Below are 26,093 nucleotides of genomic sequence, written 5' to 3'. Positions count from 1 at the left end.
TTATTTTCTTTATTAAGAAATTTTTTATTCATTTTATACACCAACCACAGATCTCCCTCTCATCCCTCCTCCTGCTCCCTACCAGCTTTTCCCCCAACTCACCCCCCTTTCCCTCTTCCAAAAAGGTAAGGCCTCCCATGGGGAGTCAGCAGAGCCCACTCCACTCAGTTGAGGCAGGTCCAAGCCCCTCCCCCTACATCAAGGCTGTGCTAGATATTCCACCATAGGTAATGGACTCCAAAAAGCCAGCTCTTGCACCAGGGATAGGTCCTGATCCTACTGCCAGAGGCTCCTTAAACAGATTCAAGTTATACAGCTATCTCGCTTATGCAGAGGAACTAATCCAGTCCCATGCAGGCTCCACAGCTGTTGGTCTAAAGTTCATGAGTTCCCACTAGCTTGGTTCGGTTGTCTCTGTAGATTTCCCCATAATGATCTTAATGCCTCTAGCTCATAGAATCCCGCTTCCCTCTCTTCGACTGGACTCCTGGAACTCAACCTGGTGCTTGGCTGTAGATCTCCAGAATAGTGAAATTTCTACCAACTCATCATGTAAGGAACATGGCTATCATTGTGTGTTCAGGATGTTGCTGCTGCTGAGGTTGAAAGATGCTGTGTATCCTAGTGTGGCCATGACAGCTTCTTTCAGTGAACTGGAAAACTGCAATCTATATATTGAGTAGTTATAAAAAAACAATTCTTGGACCAAGGTGTGACAATTTGTCCAACAGTCAAAGCTGTTCATTCAGCTCAGCTGGTGCCAAGAGAGTTTGGGTGTATACCATCTTGTCAATACCAACATCCTCATAGAGAGTAGGGAATAGAAGGGATGACCTACATCATGTATGACTTTGAAGGCTCTGTGATTATCTGTCACTAAACAATTCCCCAACAGATGGCAATCAAACTTCAATAAGCAATCTTCCCTCAGCACACTCAAGTGAGGAGTGTTCCAGGAAAGATCAGGGTACTAGAATCCACTGCTTATGCCAAGGCAACTGGTTAAGTGCTCAGGCCATAGACAGAACTGAGTTTATTGTCTTGAAGTGGCTTTGCTTCCTCCATATCTCCCTTACCAGACTCTGAAGTTTTTCCTACAGCTGCAGAAAAAGTTCTCTAGGAAGCTTGTCTGCATTGATCTATGTGGAAGGAATAGAATGTATTTAAAATAACCTCTTACCCTACAATCTTTTTAGGTTAACAGTGTGTACTCAGGGCAGCTTATATAATACAAGCATAATTTAATGAGCTACATCTATGAAAGTGCTGAAAATGAATCAACGTGTAACTTATGCCAGAGGTTTTGAAATAAATAAAGCTATGTTTTGGTGTATTTGAAATAGTGTCACAGCAAGGCAACATATATAATATAAATATTCTTTCTCTTCTCACTTTGATTAGAATAGAAAATACATATGACACCTAGGTTTTTTTGTGTCATGAATCTGACTCAAGTTGTAGTTTGTTCTTTTTTATCTTTTTCCTCCTTTTACTAAGGCACCAGTCAGAGCTCATATTTAGGCTTAATACAGATTTCATTGAGCACACTTGTTCCATGATGGAGCTCATTTTATTAGACTTTACACTCGATACAAAGCATCAATTGCAGAGGGTCACACTGCATCTTTCTAGCTGTCACACCAATATCTTCCTGAGTGCCGTCTGCAATGTCTCAGGCTCTTTATTTATACAGGAACTCATTTAGTTTGATACAAGCTATTTTCAAAGTGTCTGCAGTACACAAAAAAGCACTTTATCTCCAGACAGTCCATTTCTGTGGGGATAGGAATACTAGCAAGATTCTCCTTGGTTGTGGAGCTCCCAACAAATGATGATAAGACCTATGAGGAAAAACAGTCTTAATTCTCATAAAATCCATAATAAATGACAAGAAAAAGGTGGATCAAAGATAGTTGGATACATCAAGCTTAAGTTTCATTAGAAACCAGAGCTCAGTTCCCTACTTCTTTTATTTCACAACCTGTAACAATAAGAATAGGCTAGCAAGATTCTAACTCTGATTTAAAGATCTAATCTGATCATATTGGTGGAGGGACTCATGTATGAAAAAGAGCCAGTGTTGTTGTTGATGAAGGTGAATTGCTTAGGAAACTACAGCCAGGTGTAGAGGCAGGAGCTTCAGTGAGTCAAAAATAGACTCAGCAATGTCCTTCTTTCAGGAAAATCCAGCTGCTGTCTATCAAATGGTACATTACTGAAGGTCATCAAAGCCTGAAGTAGGAAGTTGGATACTAGAAGAAATAAATGAAGTTAAGTTTTTTTTTTTTTTTTAAATGGATAGGAAGCATGGAAACATTTGAGAAAGGGCTAGGTAGAAAAGAAACTGGACTCTAAGGAGTTGGAAGCAGGTGAGTTCCTTCTGTAAGATGTTATCTCAAACTCTTCCTCATAGTTAGGGGTCCCCTTTCATATTTCATATTTGGAACATGCACATACATGTCTATATATAGTTTATATTTTCCATTTGTTCTAAAGTTTTCTCGGGTTTTGTTTTTATTCCTACACTTGCATCATGAATTCTCTAAATGTTTTCGCATGTGCTCTTGGAAAGAATAAACTTTTCAGGACAATAGATTTCCAGACATAACCAAAGCTAAGGTGCTGTGGTATAGGCCACCTGGATGTTTTCTTTCAAAAGGATAGCTCCAGATAACATTTGAATTTGCAGGGAAACATATGAAATGGTAGGGTGGGTCTCTGGAGTAGTGAAAACAAGATGAATCATACTAGCATATTGGTTAGACTGTATCTTTCCTGTGTTGTTAAAATTTCTTGATTAGGTATTGAATACAAGTAAAATCAATTTTAACATTCAATAGTGATAGTAGAAAATGTTTGTAGATACTAATTAACCTCACATTAAATTATAACATTGCAAAACCTGTTAAAGTAGACAATAGTAATTCAGTGTGATAATTGAAATCCTGCATATGAAGTAACACTTAAATGTTCCCCCAATTCTAATTGTATAAGCACATGTGAATAGAATGGTTCACTAGTTATCATGTACTTTGGAATGATGCAGCAGTATACATAGGGAAAAAAATGGCGATGGTGGATATAACACATTTCGAGACCTTTGGCATGCCTTTAATCTCAGCACTAGGGGAGGGAGAGGCAGGCTGAATTCTGAGTTTGAAACTAACATGTTCTATATATCTTCTAGAAAAACCAGGACTAAATAGTTTGACCCTGTTTCCACAAAACATATTTGATTTAAAAGGAAAAAAAAGATGGGCATACATGGTAGCTCAGGTTGGTCTTGCATTTCTGGTGTTCTTGCCTTATTCCTCAAAGTAATAAAAAAATTAAGATATACCTTGGTGATAGAGATAAGTATAAGTCCATGTTCTGGATAAATATGGCAATGCATTGCCTTTAAAATGGAAAATACCAACCCCATGAAATAGGCTAATCTCTAGTATTGTTTTAAAAGTTTATGAAACCAGTCAAAGGTATGGGAACTCCAAAGGCTGAAGTATCATTTCATTTTCTTTTTTCTTCCATTTTTTTCTTTGCAGCATAGTAAGAGAATTATTTTTAAAAAAGCTTCTCAGATAAAGAGCACAGGTGGCCACCACCAGCATGAGGAGCCCACTTCAAATTGGTAAGTGGACAAATGCGACTCTATGCTTCCTTTTCTACATGTCATGACTTCTGTGGGTGCTGTTTTTGTTTGCTTGTTTTTAATGCAAAAGGTCCCCTACTATATTGATGTTAAAGATGACAATGCTTCTCAAATTTTGCCTGTGAATTTTATTCTTAGGATTGGAAGACATTTTATCTCACTGAAATTGTGTTTCCTTTGATCAGTTTCTCCACCAAAATTCCTCCTCCTAATTTCCTCAGCCTTTACTAACCTCTTCTACATTCTAGTTCTGTTAGTTCAGTCTTTATAAATTCTGCGTATGAATAAGCTCGTGTGGTAGTTTGCTTCTTGCTCCTTGATAAATAAAGTTCTGTCTTCCCTGGGGGAAAAAGACTAAGTTTTATGTGGGGAGAACAAAACTTATAAATTGACAGGGATTTAAAGTAGTGATGCAATTGTGGGAAAATGTTTGTATTTATTGAAATTTAGTTTGTTCATTTTATAGAAGGGGCTATGCTTGCCTGCTTAGATTTCTTAAGCGTTAAACAAGAAACTGCATATCAACATTGTAGTAGTTTCCTCTACATGTGAAAAGAATTTAAAGACTGCAGTTTAGCTTACACTGAGTATTTTCCACATGCCAGGCAATACACCCAAGATACTTTACTACCTTGCTTTGTTTACCTGACACTATAAACTGAAGCGTGGTAGGTGTAATGACCCTTGCATTAGCAGGCAGAGAAACTGCACTGACAACATGTCAGTGAATTGCCTTGGAATCCCTGTATTTCCTGGGAGGTTTCTGATCTATTTCTTCTTGGTGGCAGTTTCTGCTCTTACATTGATTTATAAAGCCAACACTTTGGAGTAGTTAAGATACACTAAGTTTCTTATAGCTGAGATACCATGCTACTTTCCAGAGGATAATTACTTAGAATATGATGCTTGTGTGTTTATATGCACTCCTATAACTTACAAATGGCTTATAAATATGTAAATGCATCTAGAATTCACAGGGTGATAAGAAAACAGGGTGGGATTCATTCTTTCCACTTTAAGAGATAGGGAAGCTGCAGTCCCGAGGGGTTAGCTGGCTCGCCAGATATCTTATTTCTCTGAGCTTCTCAGACTTTCTGTAGTTCAGGGTCAGGATATTTTTTATCCATTGCAGACTGAGTGTTTTTGTAAGATTACTGAAGAGTATTTGCAAGAGATGTGAGAAGATTTGAAAGCAGGAGGTACAAACATCCACTTTTAATTCTCATCGCTGTTATCCCACAAATACATTGCATTTTTAGTAATATTTCTAATGCTTTCTCTCAAAATCAACATTCCTTCTGATGTCCTCAGTAAATAGCAGACACCAGGCTGTAAGCCATAGAGAATGGGATCACCACAGACAAAGGAACACCAGGAAGTCTAACACTGAGTCCTAACCATGAGATCCTAGCTCTTGTCTGCCCCTGTTTTTCTAGACAAACCTTAATACATGACAAGAATCTTACCTTTTGATCTGTGGAGGAAGAAGATTGAATTCCAAATTGTTAAAAATGAAGCTGGTGTAAGGAGAGTGACAAGGATAGCATTCCTGGAAAGAGATATTTCAACCAATAGACAGGAAGAGAAAGGCCATTGGAGTTGATAGTAATGACTCCTAAATGTCTAAACTAAAATATATACAACTTCTAAAATTTGAGATATGTTGTTGGATTGCTCAAGGAGTTTTGATTTCTTTTCTTTTCTTTTTCTTTTTTTAATTATTTTTATCCTTTAAAGAAAAGTTGGGTTGTATTCAGAAGGCTAGGCCTTGTCAGTTTCCAAACACTGCAGACTTGGGTATCCTTTAAGGCCTGCTCTGAAATAAAAATGAACTGAGTTTCTCCACAACACTGAAGAGGCATGAGAATAAATGTTACTCGTTCATTTCAAAAGCTACTGAAAGAAACTGAAACCCTTTCGTGTGTAAAGTGAAACACACATTGAGGCAGCAGGGAGAATTTACTTTGCTCTGTGTGTTTTAAGGCTTTCTCGGTGTAAGACTTTCTCGGTGCTTCTGAAATGGATCCAAGTATTTACATGTACTATTTTATTAATAATTATTTTATTACTATGTCAAAGTATTACTGCACATATGTTCATGTAGATGAATTTCTAAATGATCTTAATAGAAAACTTGGAGCCAGATATAGAGGTCAAAACCTGAGAGAAATCAGAGGAATAACAACAGCCATAGGCTAACCTCACCTCACCAACTCAGCAGCTTCCAAAAAAATGAGATACTTCCTGTCTACCCACACCTATATGCCTTGGTGTTTTGCCATCTGATTTGCTCTCTGTCCAGTTACATCACTGTTGTGGTAACGCCCACGTTACCAATACCCGTTCACCATGTCCTAGCAAGGGGCTGCGGATTAGAAAATAAGAGACAAGAGACAGTGAGTCATTTGCCACAGCTGAATGCCAAATGCCAAATACAGGCTTATAGCACAATGGAGGATCCCTGGAGGGCAGAAGTTCCCTACAAGTTCTACATTCTTGCATCTAAGTTGTTTACACCAAATGCAGGATACAGGAATAAACAAAGAACCTCAGGTGAGCTCTCCAGTGATGGTGATCATCAGGTGAGAAGGAAACCAGCAGGGAATCTGAATAGGAAGGACTTATAGTCAAGGTCCACAAGCAAGGCAGCAGCCACTCACAGTCGGGGCTGGGGCCCACATATCACTTTCTCTTCCTGCCCAGCTCTGTCACTTTCTGTCTGTCTGTATAGACCTCCAGACCTCCATAGTTAACTAGTGTTGGAATTTAAGGCATGTATCACTATGCCTGGCTCTGTTCCCAGTGTGGCCTTGAACTCACAGTGATCCAGACAGATCCCCTGCCTCCCAAGTGACAGGATTAAAGGTGTATGCTACCATTGCCTGACTTTTGTGTTTACATATAATAGCTGGCTTTTTCCTCTTATCTTCAGGAAAGCTTTATTTATTTATTGAAGCACAAATACAAAATAAAATAAAATTATAACTAATACAAGAAAAACTGTATACAATAAGTATAATAATTACATACAATATATGCAAGCAATAAATATATCAACAATGTCTAGTCCATTGGCATTTGACAAATTCAGAGAAAATATTCCATTATCTATCCTATTTTGGTTAGTCCTAAATGTACCTAATCCTTTTCTATCCTAAATTATATTACCAAGAGAAAACTATCTTATGCTGTGTTTCAAGTCTGCATATTTTATATCTCCTCTTAGTGGGTTGCTTTTCTGAAACTGTTAACAAAGAAAACTGTAACTGCAACTATATAATCTTCAACTCCCTCAGAAACCCCCAGAAGAATATATTACCTAAGCAAATAGGAAGATCATTGTAAACAACTTCCAAAAATATAGAATGACAGAGACAGCTCACTGCCTGAACAGTCACCCAGAGTTCTTGTGCGATGTTTGGGCATCCATTTCCAGCGCATAGGTGTAGAGTCCCTCAGTCATTTTTCCTGTGTCCTGTAGAATATCTGGCAGTCTCTTCTGCAAAGCAGGAACCTGAAGGACCATCTCATCTTGCAAAGTTCAGTGGTCATTTTCCTATGGGTCCTGCAAGTCCAGTTTATACAACATACTGCCAATCAGTCAACACAAGGGCAATTTTTTACCCACTGGCTAACATTTGCCACAAAGAAAGCAAACTCCATAATGAGTTTATTCAATGCCCATCATTCTCCTTGAAGTAATTGGTACTACCAGGAGTATACATGTCTCATTGTCCAGAAAATTCTAAGTTTTTTAGAACATTCTAAATGTCATATTCTGTACGTCTTTGAAGTATTTGAAGATTACCTACCTAATTGAATTATATCTATGTATACCTAGAAAACTTAACTAACATGACTATAAGTTTGATTATCATAGATGACTAATTATTAATCTGTATTTCTTAATTATTTATTACAATTTAAGTGAGTTACATAAACATAATACCTTAAACAAGAGTAGGAATATGATCTTCCCTCCTGCTGGCCAGCAGCATTCGCCATGAAGGTCGAGCTGTGCAGTTTCAGCCGCTACAAGATCTACCCCAGGCACGGGTGGTGCTACGCCAGGACCGATGGGAAGGTTTTCCAGTTTCTTAATGCAAAATGCGAGTCCGCATTTCTTTCCAAAAGGAATCCTTGGCAGATAAACTGGACTGTCCTCTACAGAAGAAAACACAAGAAAAGCCAGTCGGAAGAAATTCAAAAGAAAAGAACCCGCCGTGCAATCAAATTCCAGTGGGCTATCACTGGTGCATCTCTTGCTGGTATAATGGCCAAGAGGAATCAGAAAACCGAAGTTAGGAAAGCTCAGCAGGAACAGGCTATCAGGGCTGCCAAGGAAGCAAAAAAGGCTAAGCAGGCATCTAAGAAGACAGCAATGGCTGCTGCCAAGGCCTCTACCAAAGCAGCACCTAAACAAAAGATTGTAAAGCCTGTGAAGGTCTCTGCTCCCCGAGTTGGTGGAAAACGCTAACTTGGTAGATCAGAGTTTTGAATAAAGATCAATCTCTAACTCTAAAAAAAAAAAAAAAAAAAAAAAAAAAAAAAGAGTAGGAATATATATATATTTGTTATACTATATATATAGTATAACAAAATTAACTTTAAATTTGTATCCATAAACTAAAACCCACAGCAATGTAAAACATTTTAAACAAGTTGTTACTCTTTATCCTATCATATCTATATCCCTTTTGTTCTTTAGAAAGAGATTGCATTTATAATCAACCCTTTTAAACAAAAAAAATTATAAACAATATTTTGGGAATTTGGGCATGGCTTCTCATACTACTTCCTGCTGGTTGAGGGTGCTGGCAATCTTATGGGGATCCTGAGAAAATTAAGAACTATGGTCTATTTAAATGTAAGAGCTAGTCAGTAATAAGCCTGAGCAAATGGCTGAGTAGTTATAATTAATATAAACCTCTGTGTGTTTACTTGGGGACATGAGTGGGAGAGATTTGTCCTGACTGCAGGCCAGGCAAGACACTGGAAAACTTCCAGCTACATGTTCATAATAGCTTATGGTTTATGAGTAAATATTAGAGGAAGATTTGGCTTTTCCTCTAAATTATGTTGATTGATTTTTTTCTGTCATTATTTAAGATGTCAGAAAGCTACATTTTTTGTTTTGTTTTGTTTTGTTTTTTAAGTTTCACCTGCTTAATGTTGCTGTATGTGTTTAAAATGACTATACTTAGGCTATACTTATGTTTCAATGAATGTTCATCTATGCACACACATCACACACATACACAAATGCATACACTCATGTACAGGCTGTAAGAAGTTTAAGTTAAAGATGAAGATATAAAACACTCACTCAGCCATCATCAGAGAGGCATCCTCCAAAAGTAGGTGGAAATACATATAGACATTATGGAGAGAGAGAGTCGGAGGGTCAGGGGGAGAAACACCTTGGATACACACAGCACGCCAAATGGGAGGTCTCCATCAAATCCCTACCCTCAGGTTTCAGGGCACTCTGTGTAAAAGGAAGCAGAAAGATGGTAAGAGCCAGAGAAGATAGAGGGAACCAAGAAGACAATGACTTCTAAACACAGCAGGACAGGCATACGTATGATCTCGCATAGACTATAGCAGCATGTACAGAGCCTGCACCACGTGGAGTCCCAGTTCAGACAGGGAAAATGGACACAAGCCCCCATCCCTAACCCAGAAGCTAGCTCCAATTGACAACTGCCCCCAAAGGAAAAATCAGTTTTCTCCAAGAAAGTCAGTCTATACAAACTGCACTTGAAGGCAGGTTCCATGGCTAGCAGGTGATTGTCAACCAAAATAAACTCACTCACATTTTTGGAGGTTCTTTGTCTCATAATGTTTCGTCAAAGCATTTTTGCAAACCATACAGGTCCTTTGCATGTATATTATGATTTCTGGTTTTGTGTTTTATGGGATTTCTGTGTGTAAACTTGTGTCTGCATCTATATGATCTATATGTGTTTCTTGTGTTTTTTCCTTTGGCTTTTTTTCTTTTTATTTGATTTTGTTTTATCTTTCTTATTTATCTTTCTTTTTATTATATATATGTGTGTGTATATATATATATATATATACATATAATTTTTTATTTTGTGTACAGTGTTCGGCCTACATGTGTGCCTGCATTCCAGAAGAGGGCACCAGATCTCATTGCAGATGATTGTGAGCCACCATGTAGTTGCTGGGAATTGAACTCAGGACCTCTGGAAGAGCAGCCAGAGTTCTTAACCTCTGAGCCATCTTTTCCAACCCCATATATATATATATATATATATATATATATATATATATATATGATGCCTATTTGTTTTCTAACCAAAGAGAGAAGGGATATGGATTTGGGTGGGAGAGGAAGTTGGGTGAAGGGTATAGAGGGGGAAACTATAATCAGAATATATTATATGAAAAAAATTATTTTCAGTAAAAGAAAAATGGAAAATAAAATTTGTGACAATACCTGAAACTATGACATCAATCTATTATTAGCTTCTGAGAGGACTCTACATTGGTAATCTGAAATTCACAATTAAATAGACTCTACTGAAGGCCTTAAATAAGTGAAGGAAGGATTTAGACGAATGTGTTGTATCCGGGGAAGAGGTGGCATAGGCCAAGCAGGCATTGGAAATGGGACAAGAGTTGCTTGTGCATGTGTGTGTAATACTCTGTTAGGTCAAAGTAAGAGGACTGTAAAGCCAGGAAGGAGGAGGTTCCATAAGCATCCTGGCTCAGATGCTTTCTAGGAGCAAGCATTTGAGCATCTGAATTGGACCTCTCACATCTTCATTGGTATTAGGACCTGAAGTTGTTCATGCCAATCTAATCTTGGGTTGTGAAGCATAGAGTCTTCCTGTTAAAGTTCAAGTTATCAGTGATGAAAAGGATTGAAAGTTAGTCTTATCCACCATCTACTAGAAAATAAGACATATTCTAGGAATTTGCAGAATCTCAGATATGGCAAAAAAAAAAATTAGCAAGAGTATCAGTGAAACTTGTCTAAACCTAAATAATGGGGTGGAGAGAGATGAATACCTCAGAGGACAAGCCTCTGTAGGACAATGAGATAATAAAGAGCCAGAAAGAGGCCCATTAGGAAGTTGTTTGCTACTCTTCTGTATTCATGACTCATGAATTAAAGCTCAGAGATTGAAGAACATGAACTTCAAAGACCTGAAAGGAAATGGAAAGGAGCATTTAAATTTGCCTTTGGAGACAACAAAGGACAATAATCTATGCGGTCAGAAAGCTCCAGTGGTCCTCAGCTTCTTCAGAACCACAGACAGCAAGGGCAGATGATGAAATGACCAGGAGCAAAAATGGTCAAGACTGAAAAAGAAATAAAGAGCAGCAGGAACTGTTACTTTAAAATACAATTAAAAATCAAAACAAAAAACAACCAAACAAACAGGAAGTTAAAAAGCAACAGGTAAGTATTTTCATTCAAATGTAAATGGAAAAGATTTTTAGAATTCTAGAGGTTACCTACTACGATCTCAGGGTTTTGTGTGCGGTATGATGGATGCTATTGGGATCTTAGGTCATGTTGCTTGTTTTTCTACTAAAAAGCTTGGAGACTGAAAATAGCATAAGGAATGAGAATTATTTACATCTTGGACCAGAACAAGAGACAGAGAAGTTATAAATCTCTCTCAGCTTTGCCCATAAAAGTGTTAACAACTTATATTTAAAATGATAAAAACAAAATACAAGGAATGGTCATATCAAATTTATCTCCCAAGATATCCAAATTGGGAGAGAAGTCTTTTCTCCGGGTGTCACAGGCAGGGTTCTTGGAGTTGACAGTTTCTTTATTATTATTATTATTATTATTATTATTTATTTATTTATTTTACAGCCTGGCTGCAGTTTCCTCTCCTTCTTCTCCCATTCCCTTCCCCCGCCTCCCCTCCACTCCCACTCCACCCCCACCCCCTTCCCTCCAAATCCACTCCTCCTCTGTTTCTGTTCAGGCCTCCCATGGGTATCAACAAAGCATGACATATCAAGTTGAGGTGGCACTAAGCTTCCCCTCTTGTATTAAGGCTGGGCAAGGCAACCCACTATGAGGAATTGGTTTCCAAATGTCAGCCAAAACATTAGGGAGAGCCCCTGCTCCCACTGCTAGGCATTTCATAAGCAGACCAAGTTATACAACTGTCACACATTTTCTTCGTAGGTGTGTATGTGCATGTGTGCATGTTCATGTACTTTAAGTGTGTGTGTGTGTGTGTGTGTGTGTGTGTGTGTGTGTGATTGTACATCTGTGGCTGCCAGAGAATGACCTAAGGAATCATTCCTCAGATACCATCTACCATTTTTGGAGACAGAAACTCTCAGAGGGTTGAAACTACAGAGTAGCTAGACTGCTGGGCTTGAGAGCCCGGAGGAACTTGCTGTTTTGTCTACTCAATATTAGGATTGTAAACTTGTACTATCACAAGCTTTTTACATTTATTTTATTTTTTAATTGAAAATAGATTCTTTTATTTTGCTCATACCATATATCCTGATTACAGTTTCCCCTCCCTCTACTCCTCTCAATTCCTCCCACCTTCCCTTCCATCTGGATCTACCCCCTTCCTGTCTCTTATCAGAAAAGAATAGGCTTCTAAGAGGCAATAATACAACATAACAAAATAAAATATAATATGATAAAACAAAAACTATCACATCAAAGTTGGACAAGGCAGACCAACAAAAGGAAAAAAGTCCAAGAGAAGGCAATTAAAAATATTAAACTGAAAGCTGTAATATATATGCAGAAGTCCTAGTGCAGACTCATGCAGGCTGTGTTTGCTGCTTCAGTTTCTGTGAGTTTATATAAGCTTTGTTCAGTTGATTTAGAGGTACTTGCTCTCCTGGTATCCTCCATACTGTCTGGTTCGTACAATCTTTCTTCTTCATACACGGGGTTCCTTGAGCTCTGAGGGGAGGGATTTGATGGAGATATCCCATTTAGAGATGTGTGTTCCAACATCTTTCTCTGTATAATGTCTGGCTATGGGTCTCTGTATTTATCCCATCCACTGCAGAAGAAAGCTTCTCTGATGACAGCTGAATAAGGCACTAATCTATGAGTATAGCAGAATATCATTGAGTCATTTTATCACTACTTTTTTTTTTTTTAACCAGTGGTATTTAGTTATACCCTATGTCTATGAACTATCTAGTCTCTGACTCTTTGTTATTTTATGGAGAGGAGCTTAAGTCAAATCAGACGTTTGTTGGTTATTCCCACAAGCTTTATGCCACCATTGCATCAGCTTATCTTGCTGGCATGATACCATTGTAAATCAAAGAGTTAGTGACCAGCTTGAAGTTTGTTTTTCTTTTGAAAACCTTCAGAGTACCTTCCCATACCAAAGACACTAGAATGTAGGGTGAAGGTTCTATGTAGACACCAGCTCACCCTCTCTATGTTCAATGAGTTCTAGGGGTATTATCTTCAGCTATGGAACCTTGCTGTCAGTTTGTGGAGAGCAACCTATGGTCCTGGCAACAGTCTGAGTTGTTTGGGGATTTCTATGGGATCTCTTTGGCCAACAGTTCAATTAGACATAACCAAGTGCCAGTACTGGAAGCTTCATTTGATGACAAGAGATGATCAGTTAAGATTCAGTCTCTCCTACTATTTGGAGACTTCACTAGGCTCGCCTTATATAGTATGGGAAGTTTCCACTGTACTAGGTTTCTATACCACCCCTCAAATGTCCCTCAATTCTATCTATTTCTCCCTGAATTCCCTTCCTCAAACCCACCTCCCCTCCTATTTCCCACTTGATCTTCCCTTTTCCTGTCCCCTACATTAATATCTACATATAATTGAATACATACTATATTTATCTTTATGGGTCTGGGTTACCTCACAGAATATTTTACCTAGTTCCATTCATTTACCCACAAATTTAATGTTTTTTTAATGGACATCTGAGTAATAGTCCATTGTGTAAACATACCACATTTTCCTTATGCATTCTTCTGTTAAGGGATATCTAAGTTTTTTCCAGTTCCAAGCTATTATGAATAGAGCAGCAATGAACATGGTTGAGTAAATGTCCTTGTGGTAGGATAAAGCATCCTTTAGATATATGCCCAAGAAAGGTAGAGCTGGATAATAATGTACATTGATTGCCATATTTTTGAAAAACTGCCAAACCAGTTTCCATAGTGGCTGTCCAAATTGGCATTCTCAGCAGCAGTGAATGAGTGTTCTCCTTATTCCACATCATCACCAGTATGAGCTGTCACTTGTGTTATTGTCATTCTGACAGATGTAAGATGGAATCTCATAGTAGTTTTGATTTGTATTTCCTTCATGGCTAAGAGGAAATTTGTATTTCCTCTGTTGAGAATTCTTTGTATCTATACCCTATTTTTAAATTGGGTTACTTTGTTTTTTAATGTCTAGCTATTTGAGTTCTTTATATATTTTGGATATTAGTCCTCTATCAGATGTAAAATTCAAAAAAAAATATTTCCCATTCTATAGGCTGTTGACTTCTATTCCTGGCTCTCTAATGACCTCTGATCTCCAGGCAAACTTTATTTATTAACATACAAATAAAATCACATTTCAGCACAATTGAAATATCACCACCACAGGAATATTGATAGGGATCTCATTGAGTCTATAAATTGCTTTTGGTAGGATGGCCACTTTTACTGTGAGTCCATAGGAGATATGGGCACAGGGTAAAGGAAGACTGCAGCAGGTGTTCTGTTGCAGGGCTAGGGATGTCTCCTCAGCTCCAGATCTTCTTACATTATCAATATTGGTTAAGAGAAGTAAGAAACAAAGGTTATCAATATGGGACAATTGTCAATACAGGAATACATCACAAAATGCTGCCATACCAAGTGGAATAAATGATTTTTCTTTTCTACTTGTCTCTTTTGCTTAATGACATATACAATAATTGTCTATCATAATTTCTATCCATGTTATGTGGAAATACATAGAAAAACAGTGCACAAATTGTAAGTGTATGGCTCAATGCATTTTCCATTATGTCAATAAAACTGTAATATCACTCAGACTAGAAACAGATCTTAACTAAAACATTGAAACAACACTTGATGCTTTCCAACTTGAATCCCAGGCTTTCTTAAAGTAAACCATTTCCTGAGATTAAATTATGTCTTTTTAGTCTGATTTTACTTTTATAGAAATGGAATAATAATAGTTTTTACTCACATTGTGTGTGGATTTTGTTCTCAATATTATAAATGTTAGATTCCTATGTGTAGCAGTAATTTATTTTTCAATGTATTTCATCATGAAAAATTCATGGATGCTAAATACTTATGTGTGTCTTCTGGGATTTTATGTGAAAATCTTAGTTGGCTGTGCAACTTGTTTTTGTGACTTGAAAGTGTATTTTTTACTGTTAATAATAAGCATTTTATTAATTCTTAGATTCTTTCATACAACACATTTTGATTATATTCACAATACACTCCTTCCCCCAACTCCTCCCAGATCATACCACCTTTTCCCTACTCTCCTCCATTTTGATAGAATGGACAATCTCACAGCTAATATCCTGGTCCTCTGTCTCTCACTATCTTTGCGTGCCTTCTTCTGTGACATCCCCTGAGCCTTAGGTGAAGGGGGTGTGTTGGAAATGTATTAACTGGGTACAGGCACCCCACTGTCACTTGTTCTCTGCATTTTGATTAGTTGCAGCTTCCTTGTACTGATCTCAGTCTACTGCAAAAAGGAGCTTCTACAATGAGTGCTGCATTTATCTGTGGGATGTGTGTAAAAATTAGAATGCAGGTGAAATTAGACTGATGCAAGAGAGTGGTCATGGAGCATTTATTCATTAAATACTGCGACTTATCCAAATGTAAGAATTTAGAAAAGGGATTTGAGAAGTATGACTGCTGACATTCATCCCTTGATGTTCCACAAACTCTGTAGTTCTTTCTCACTTTCACTTAATAAATCTTAATAAGAGGCTGCAGAGATGGATTCACAGACAGCAGGCCTTTCTTCCAGAGAAGATGGGCTTGATTCCCAGCACACCTGGCACTCACAACCACCTCCAGTTCCAGGGCTTTGGTCCTCTCAGGCCTCTACATGCCTTGCATTGTATGAACATGGTATACAGACATACATGCAGACTAAACATTCATAACACATAAAATGAAAGGTTTAAATGTAAAAATAAATAACTTTAATACTACATTTACTCTGCAATGAAAAGAAGCAGGAAATATGGTGGCTTTATTCACACATGATGAATACACACTCAGTCTAAAGAAATTCAAGGTTTTATTTGACATATATTACATACAAATTGAGGTCATTAAATAAATACAAGCCTGGCAATTCCTTCAACTTAAAATTAAACATTTTCCATTCATCCGACTTCAATTTTTTCCACTAGCTAATTGATGCTTAGTAATCTATCAATATTTTCTTGTCTCACTGGCTGCCAACCAATCTCATGGCACTGGAGTCACAGCTGAGAAGTAATGATTGGAGTCTGCTGAGGGAGAATGATTGCACGCTCCATTTTTACGTTGGAAAAAATAATTATTTGTCCAGTCATTTGAAACTACAATAGCAAATGGGTAACAGGCATGAACATGCTCCAGAGGGCACATGATTTTACAGAGGGCTGGGGCTCTCACCCATACACCAAGTATGACAGCTCTGCCACTTTCCTAGACATTTCTCTGGTGGCTGGGTGGATGCTTCATTTGCTTCAAGTGTCATTAATTTCCACAGCATTAGAACTTCACGTCCATGCCATTGAGAAAACTTTGATATGCATAATTTGATGTTACTCTGTCATGAGGCATACTTTCAATGAAGCCATAATATTTGGAATTAGCTTAATGCATCTCACAGAGCAGGTATCATTTTCTGGATGTTTAAATGTATGGTTGTAAAGGGTTAAATATATTGCTATTTTTGTACAACTATCATCATTTATTTTCAGAATTTTGCCACATGAGTATGAAAATTTTACTCATTCATCATTTTCCATAACTTATGGCATTGATGTAAGCATCTTTATATACTGTAAGTCATTTTTAACAGATATAATTATTTTAATTCACTTGTCTTTTTAATCTTATGAAAAATAATAAGTGAAATGCAAACCAAGTTATAATACTGTTATTTTATTTGCCTATGCATTTACCTTTGCTTTATTTTCGTATGACTATGTGTTACTGTTCAGAGTATTTTTACTTCAGTTTGAAAAGACTCCCATTTACATTTCTTGCAGGGACATCCAGTGGCAATCCACTTTCTCAGTTTGTTTGGGAATGTCTTTATTTTGCTTTTGGTTTTAGAAAGTTGTGAGAAATATGGCCTTTTAGTTGGGCAATTTATGTTTACTCTTGCTTTATCATGCAACTACACCAGTGTGCTGCCAAAAGGCAGTGAGATTTCTGTTCATATTTCTAGTTAGTAATTTGTTGATAGTTTCACTGAGAAACCCTTGGCCAATTGTTCTCTGACTTTGCTTTTTGACAGCATCTCAGTATGTGTCTCTTTGTTTTGGGGAACCTAAGCCCTTGCCCAGAACCCTACCTTGGCCATTCTGCAGCCTGAGAGGTTGTGGAAAAGACACAGCAGGATGTAGGCCCTTGGCTGAGCAAGATGTGCCCTGAGCCACCAACTTTGGGCCTAGCCCTAGAGGAAAAAAAAAAACAAAAAAAAAAACAAAAAACAACAAAAAAAAAACACCAGATGTCCCCACACGGTTAAAAAAAATTAAACGTTACAACTAGCAGGCTTATGATCAGGTGTTCAAATTGTCCTAACTACCAAATCAGAGGAATAAACACGACAACACACACACACACACACACACACACACACACACACACACACACAAAAGACAGGCACTGTGTACAGATCTGAAAATTAGTCACTGGACTAACAGCTTGCCGTCGTGACCTGCTTAGTCTCTCCAGACAAACCAGGGAAATCCAATCCCTCTCTAAAGGGTCTCCTGACCCACCATCAGGGCCTTGGGACGTTTCCCAGGACCCCAACCCAAGATCTGCCAGTGCGTCCACTTAGATCTTATGCGGGCTTCATAGACGGGGCTCCCAACAGTCAGAAACAGCCAGAACCAGAAACCAGAAACTGAAACCAGAGCTTGTTTGGGCAAATCGGAAAGTTATCTGCTAGTAGGCGCCGCAAGACTGAACAGAGTGGTCATGGTGGGTTTGGGAAATCTCAGTGGAACCTCCAAATGTTGTGCCCAGAGTCCGGACCCCCAAAGTCCACTACGAAACCAAATCCGATGCAACAACAAAGAGTTTTTTTTATTGCGAGTTAACTTGGGTCTCTCCTGCTCCACTGCTGTGACAGACAGAGGGAGATCCCCAAGTTAAATCGAAATAAAAGATTCTTTGCTGTTGTATCAGATTTGGTCTCTTGGTAGACTTGGGGGTTCCAGACTCAAGGCACAACAGTTTGTCTTATTTGGATTTTGTTAATATTCATAGATTCATAGATTAATGAATCTTTTTCAATTTGCAAACTTTACAATCATTATTTCTTCATATGACTGTAGTCTTTCTTCCTTCAGAATGCCTATGTTGGTTGGCTTCATCATGCCCCATAGCTCTCATGGGCTCTTTTGTTTACCTGTCTTTATTTCCTCTTTTTGTTTCCAAGACTAGATCATTTTAAATGGCTTATATTCGTGTTCACTGACTTTTTTTCTGACTCTTTAAAACTGTTGTTCAACACTGTTAATGAAAGTTTCAATTCGGGTGGGCACTGATTTTTGTGGTCCCAGAATTTATATTTTATTGTGTGTGTTTTCTGTCCTCCAAAGATAGGAAACTGGGGATGTGGCCACTTCTTTCCAACTGTGAAGCATTGCACAGCATAGAGACTGGGAAAGAGGCAAATGAAACCACAGAATTTCTCATCAGTGTGAACATGGCTTCTATGCGGCATTTGGTTGGCTTCTGTAAATAGTGCTCCATCCGTGATCATGTTGTTTTAATTAATCCCATAGTTTTTTATTTGTTCTGTTTTATACTGTTTTTTCATGTGGTCAGAAATGAAGTTTTGAGGTTTGTATTTGCCCACCTTGCTGGTGTCTTTTTTTTCTTTTTAATTTTGATTCCTATTCATTATAATATATATATATATTATATATATATAATATATATATATATGTGTGTGTGTGTGTGTGTGTGTATGTATATTGGTATATGGTTTCAGAATTCTCAGGAGAACCCTACTGACCAAAAGTATAAGTTTTCGTCATAGGAAAGGAGAAAAAGTAAATGGATTATGTCAGTGCGATCCCTCCTGCATTGCTTGCTGCTCTCCTATAGAATTAGAGACCGTGAACTCAAGAGGTAACAGGTTGAAAGTTTAGCATTAGGTCAAATTTATCCACACATGTTTGTATCTTATCAACAGAGCTAGATTAAAATTAATACTCATTAAGCAATAGTCATAGTTAATTTCACCACACTCTTTTTGAAGTTAAACATTATATACATAGTATAGAGTTAATTTCATTATTTTATATATGTCCTTTGTTGTATTATTCAGAAGAAGCAAACTGAAAATTAAAATTCAAGCAACAAGTTCAGAAATGAATTTTTTGTTTGTTTTTGTTTTTGTTTGTTTGTTTGAGACAGGGTTTCTCTGTGTAGCTTTGGTGCCTGTCCTGGATCTTGCTCTGTAGACCAGGCTGGCCTCAAACTCAGAGATCTGCCTCATTCTGCCTCCCGAGTATTGGGATTAAAGGTGTGTGCCATCACCATCCGGCCAGGAATGAGTGTTTTCTAATCTTAAATTGTAAGCTATTATTAGTTTTCAAAATGAATTTTCTATTTTAAATTAAATGTTAGTGATAAGTTTTATCATAACATTGTAAGAGATCAAGAGTGGAATAAAAACTAATGAGAGGCTATGTTATGTTACTCTGACATAAAGAATATAATTTCCATTCAAAATTTCAGAGTTTTCAGCTCCATTGTTTCTGGGTCTGTAATGAAACAAAACACTGCTTCAGGGAGCATGTGAGAGAACAGAGAGAGAGAGGAGTGAAGGGAGACAGAGACATGTTTGTAATACTAGCACTTAAGAGGTTGAAGAAGAAGGATCATGAATAAAAGGCCAGCTTGGTCTATATGGCAAATTACATGCTAGCCTGGGGATGCTTAAAATGACACTGGATTAAAATGAGTAGACAGAGGTCTGAGTCTCTAACTGCATTACCCATCTATTCAATCAGCAGCTATAACGTATTAGTCTCTTACTAAGTGTTGTGTTTTGAATACGAAATACCCTTTGTAGACCTGTTCATTTGGTCTCCAACTGGTGGTGCTATTTGGGAAAGTTGCAGCACCTTTAAGGCAGGAAGCCTTGCTGGAAGAAGGGGGTCACTGAAAATGAGCTTCGGGTTATACATGCTGTCTGACTGCACATGCAATGTGATCAGGTGACTTTTATCTCTGCTGCCATGCCTTCCTTGTCAGGATGGACTGCATTCCTTCTTAAGCAGTGAGCCAAAATAAGTCCTGCTTTTCTCAAAAAAAAAAAAAAGAAAGAAAGAAAGAAAAAAAAATCTGTGCAGATCGTGTGCCTGTAAGCACAGCTTCTGTGAGTGTTTACAATAAACATGTTGTGTACATCATCAGAGCCCTCCTTACAATTCTCCAGCTTTTACTTTCTTCCACTTCCTTCACGAAGTTCTCTGAGAAGATGGGAGTTTGATAGAGGTGACCCATCCACAAATGAGCACTCAGTGTTATTTATGCCAGGATCTTTGACTAGGTCTGAGTCTCTGCATCAACTCACTGCAAAAACAAAGTTTCTCTGGCTAAAGTTTATAGCACCAAAAAATGAAAGGTATGTGAATAGGATATATGGGAACATATAGTCTTCCCATTCAAGAGAAATGTTTAATCAGAAGGTACAGTTGAAAACAGATGACAGGATAAGAGAGAGAGGGTACTCAGAGCTAAATGTTTATGTTGGGATGGAGAAAGGAGAAGGTAGGGGGTGAGTTAGTTAAAACTAAGGGTGCATGAAGAAGCCTATGGAAATCCACTAGTTTGTAAGCTAATTTTAAAAGTACCCTGCATGGGTGGACATTGCTGCTCCTAGAGCTATGAACTATTAGATGAAAAAGGTTTTTTTTTTGTTGTTGTTTCCATTTTTGTTCTTTTTTTATTAAGATTTTTTTTTTATTCATTTTACATGCTAAACACAGATTCCTCTCTCTTCCCTTCTCCTGTGCCCAATCTTCCCCCAACCCACGCCCCCATTTCCTCCTCCTAAAAGGTAAGGTCTCCCATGGGGTGTCAGCAGGGTCTAGTACATTCAGTTGAGGCAGGTCCAAGCCCCTCCCCCTGAATCAAAGTTGTGCTTGATAATGGGCTCCAAAAAGCCAGTTCATGAACCAGGGATGGATCCTGATCTTACTGCCAGGGGATAAAGGCAATTTACAGCAAAACTGAAAAAGCTTTAAAGACCCCCATAACTACAGAGCCTACTTCCACTGCACTTGGTTCCCCAAAATACCTAGATGGTAAAACCCACTGGTACAATAGCGGCACCATGGTTAGGGGATAACCACCCACGTTCTATTAGATATGAAATCTGTTCCACAAGGGGTATTTTATGACTGGTACTATAATTTGATCACAAACCTTGACTACAGAGATTATAAACTCAATGAGGGAACACACTGTTATTTTATTAAATCTTCACAGATAAAATTGCATTAAATATTTTTGTTTAGAGCTGTGTATATATATTTTTACTCAGCTTTATTCCACAAGAAAGTGACCATTTATGAGTCTTTCTTACCAGGTTATTATTAATTTCTTGGTAGAAAAGAGAAAAGGTACTTTGATAGTTATAATATTGGAATAAAGTTTATGCCAATTACTCAGTAGCATATAGTTTATAATACAAGAATTCACAGTGTAGATTGTTAGAATAATGAGGCATTAAATATATGTCCCCGAATCAAATAAAATGTTTCTTCTACACTAAGTGTTAGGAGAATGACTAGTCTTGATTCTTCTCTAAGAATCCCACCAACATCTTGACAGTATATCATCGACAAAATTTCCCCTCAGAGAGGCATAACGTAAAGCATGATGAAGGTCTCAACCCTACACAAGGAACTTACAGGTAACTAAGGCATTCTGAGAACAGGAGAAATACCTTTCATCAGGGAAGAGCACACCAATTTGCCATCCAATGCCAAATTATCAGCTGTGAATATATACAAGTAACTTTATACAGTCTGACCAGGTTATATTTAGGAATTAATATGTATATACATATACCTATATACATATGATAATTATTAATGACAAAAGATGCCATGAATTTGAAAGAGAGCAAGAAAGGGTATATGGGAGAGTTTGGAAAGAGGAGGCAAAGGAGAAATATAATTATAATAACTAATAAATAACAGCCTTACTTTCTATAATTTCAAATAAAAATAGTAATTATGAAATAAAGAATATAAAGAGCTGTAGCTGGAGTTTTCTCCAGTCCTGCCTAGCCCACGGTCAGGACAAATCTCTCTCACATGGCTACAGGTCAATCAACATTTTATTTATACAAAGTGATATCACAGGAAAGAGCTTTAAATATATGAGTCCTCTTAAATAATTTTCCTCCCATTGTTCTCAAAAAAGGTAAGCATATTCTGAACATATTTTCATTTCATCATTATATATTCCCTTCATTTCATTGTATCATCAAGTTATAACATTTCATAATTCTCAGTTTCTCCCATGAAACCACTTAATATGAGTGCTTTCTCACACAACTCTATACATGGTAACATACTTGTGTGTAAATATATTTGATTGTGTATTCAAGTAAAAGTCTGTGATTTTTTCCCTCTTTATTTGTAATTATGATTGCTTTTCTGAAGGTCACTTTCTTTTAACACCCAGAGTGGATCCCTTCTGTGTGATTTTTCACAATTTTATCCATTTCTCAGCAGAAATAGGAAGTGCTGGTATACCTAGAATCTTTAGGCAAAACTGGAACATAGATTAACATTTCCATAATTTTCACATGTTCGTTCCTTCTCCCTGAATCATTTAACCATGATCTAGTATCCTACTGAATTGTTTGTCTAGTGTCTGAAGGAAATAAAATATATTCAAACACCAGATTAAAAAGTATTTGAAGCCGGGCAGTGGTGACGCACGCAGAGGCAGGCAGATCCCTGTGAGTTCAAGGCCAGCCTGGGCTACCAAGTGAGTTCCAGGAAAGGTGCAAAGCTACACAGAGAAACCCTGTCTCAAAAAAAAAAAAAAAAAAAAAAGTATTTGATAAAATACTTCACACTAGTCAGACAGTGGTGGTGCATGCCTTTAATCCCAGCACTCGGGAGGCAGAGCCAGGCAGATCTCTGATCTACAGCCAGCCTGGTCTACAGAGCAAGATCCAGGACAGGCACCAAAGCTACACAGAGAAACCCTGTCTCAAACAAACAAACAAAAAATTTCAACTAACTTGAAAGTAATTGTTAAGCTGTCCTACATAATGTCATTTTCTTGATAAGTAACATTCCATGTGTTGGTTAAGAATTATAAGTACTAATGACAAAGAATAGTAACAATATTTATAGACCCTAGAATCTGTATTACCATATATCCATTGTCCTACTCAATAAACATTTGGTAGCAAAATTATATTATTAAGAAATTCATGGTTATAATAGTTCAAATTTAAATGTCTTCGGTTAGTCTGAATATATGCACACACACACACACACACACACACACACACACACACAAACAAACAAACACACACACGCCACACATTATATACATATAATAGAGCACAGTGAATCTTAGTACTCTGAACTCTTCTGTTGCCCATGAAACAAAAATAATGGTGTGGCTTTTGACTCTTTATTCCCAAATTTAAGCCAAATTATAATTGTAATCTCTATTATTTACTCTGAAAGAAGAGGGATTCTGTAATGAGTGTTGACAATAGTAAATGAAAGCTACATAGTTGTTTCCTGCCCATGCAACATCAGTTATCAATAAGTTCTCTGGGATATTCATGATGCCCTTCTGAACTGTGGACTAAAGAGGTAGCCTACTTTGGACCCGATAATAAACAATGGATAGAGGTTAGTATTAAGATTAGGAATAACTTTGGAAAAAATGAATATAGTTATTTGAAAAATTGTCCTTCAGACCTTGGCTCTGGTGATATTGGTTGGATAGGATCAAATCACTAATTCTCTGAGCCTGATCTTTCATTGGAAAAAGGGGATGCTGACATATAACTCACAGAATACTGGACAAAAGTAAATATGGAAGAGTAAGTGGATATGCCATAGACTTTCACACTAATTACTTTTCTTTCCTAAGAACATTGACCATGCAATCAGGAAACACTACTTCAATCATTTATGTCTTTTGTGCTTGTTTTTTTTTTCTTCATAATTTTCATTTGTATTATGCCTTGTACACTATTCTCTTTTTCTTCTTTGTATGTCCCTTCCAATTAAAAATATGAGTGCCACTAACACTCATTCCTAGACTGCTGAAGCCAAGTTAGCTAGCCATATGAAGAACTGACCCCTGTGTTTCAGGATCCAGATGCCCCTCATCTGACAGTAAGATCTGGCAGTACAGCCTTGAAGACTGTAGAATATCATGTATTTAAAGAAGTTTATATCTCATAGAAAAACTTTGTATCTTTTGAGCCTTTCATGACAACTTTCTTTGCCACAAAATGTATTGTTATCTTTGTTGGACCATATCAAAAATTAACATACTCAGAAGAGATGGAACACTCCAGTTTCAAGAAAATCCCTAAATAAATGACGTGAGGGATGAGTGTGGGGGAGGCAGTATAGAGGCTGTGCAAAGGCGAGTGGTCCAGCACTTTAGACTCCTCGTGAGGCAGATCAAGAATTTCCTCCCTGCCTCAGTATTGGGTAATACATTTTAAAGTGCCCATCCAGAACATTATTTTGATTTGTATTCCTTTAGAATCAACCTCAATTTCCAGCGCTATCATCTATCATTTTATATAGTTAAAAGTGAATCAAATATTTGTGGCAGACTGTAGGTTTCTTTTGTCATTAGAGACAGAAAAAGATAAAGAAGAAAGAGAAACATGCAGGAGGTTTGCCCAGGAATGTTTAGGATCATGTGTTTACAAGAGTCTCCGGGTGCTTTTCCTCTTTGGATATTCAATTTGTTATTGTGCTTGTTTTAATGATATTGATGAAAAGAGAGAAAGAAATGTCGGGCTGTAGATTATTTTAGTCTATTTATATTATAAATTTGAGTTCCATTCACCTGCCATTTTTAATACCTTTCCTAATGCAACAATATTTGTCCAGAATTAGACATATTTGCCAATGTGGAATACTATCTACCTTTAACCTTCTATAAAACACATATTCTAAAGGAATTACTTTCCAGAGGAAATTAATTATGTTTTTATTAAATATGTATCATATTTTTTCTTTCTTTTTTATTTTTGAGATTATAGTGTAATTAAAACATTCATTCTTTTTGTTTCTTCCTCTAAACCCTGCTATATACCATTCTTTGCCCTCTTTCAAATTCATAGGCTGTTTTGTCATTACTTATTATTGCATGCATGTATATGTATACATATATTTTCTTAAATATAACCTATTCAGTCTGTATAATATTACTTGGATGTTTGTTTTTAGGGATAATCATTTGAAATCAGATAAACAATTGGTGTATTCTTTCCTGAGGAAGACTATTTCTCCTGCTTTCAGCATTTCTTTTTTTTTTTCTTTTTTTTTTCTTCTCTCTTCTCACATTTCTTAGTTGCCTGTAGAGTTGAGGCTCACAGGCTTTTTTGCATGTCCACTTTGGTATGTCTTTTCATCTTATCCTTGTTCAGGTCATGTTTGGGCAGTCATGTTGGGAAGACTTCCTGGGTGTAATTTTTCACATTAGTAGAAGACAATTAGTCTCAAAACAAACTACATGATTCTCTGGCTCTTACAATCTTTCCATACCCTCTTTTGCAATGTTTCCTGAGCCTTAGGTATTGAAATGTTTTATAGATGTATCTATTCATTGGGACCGGACTCCACAACTCTACATTTTGATTGGGAGTAGTTTTCTGTAGTGGTCTCATTCTGTTACAAAGAGAAATTTACTTGATGAAGGCATCAGACTACACTGATCTCTGGGTATAAGTACAAAGGTTTAGATTATTTTTGAGGATTACACTGGTTTAGAAAAGTCATGTAGTCTCTCCTCTAGTATCCATCACTTCACTAGCACTGAGTTCTAGTACAGGAATTATTTTTCTCTTGTTGATTAATTCTTAAGTTGATTAGTGAATTGCTGGTTACCACCAAGATGTACAAAACTCTACTGCAACCCTAGGATTAGGATGTCAGGCATGGTACAAGGAGGTACCTCAAGGAGGAAGCATTCAAGTCAGTTC

At 37.2% G+C, this 26,093-nt stretch overlaps 2 protein-coding genes across 5 annotated transcripts in view; both read left to right on the top strand.

The window, feature by feature from the left end:
* The window catches only part of Lingo2 (leucine rich repeat and Ig domain containing 2), a 1,171,857-nt gene that overhangs the window by 643,390 nt on the left and 502,374 nt on the right, over positions 1-26,093 (top strand). For all 4 annotated transcript variants that reach the window (XM_028878475.2, XM_028878483.2, XM_028878480.2 and 1 more), the window contains one exon: positions 3,543-3,628. The gene's annotated coding sequence lies outside the window, so the exon portion shown is untranslated. The remainder of the gene's footprint in view (positions 1-3,542; positions 3,629-26,093) is intronic.
* Positions 7,648-8,200, top strand: LOC114699412 (60S ribosomal protein L24-like). Its single transcript, XM_037203360.1, has one exon. It carries the CDS (start codon positions 7,653-7,655, stop codon positions 8,124-8,126), a length of 474 nt encoding a protein of 157 aa, XP_037059255.1. The 5' UTR covers positions 7,648-7,652; the 3' UTR covers positions 8,127-8,200.

This window comes from Peromyscus leucopus, chromosome 2 (assembly GCF_004664715.2).
Source record: "Peromyscus leucopus breed LL Stock chromosome 2, UCI_PerLeu_2.1, whole genome shotgun sequence".
NCBI lineage: Eukaryota > Metazoa > Chordata > Mammalia > Rodentia > Cricetidae > Peromyscus > Peromyscus leucopus.
Note: the sequence above shows the minus strand (reverse complement) of the source record. Positions and strands in the feature narration are given on the sequence as shown.

Bases quoted from the DNA above. Each gene is read 5' to 3' on its own strand.
- LOC114699412 (XM_037203360.1), top strand. From the start codon at position 7,653: ATGAAGGTCGAGCTGTGCAGTTTCAGCCGCTACAAGATCTACCCCAGG.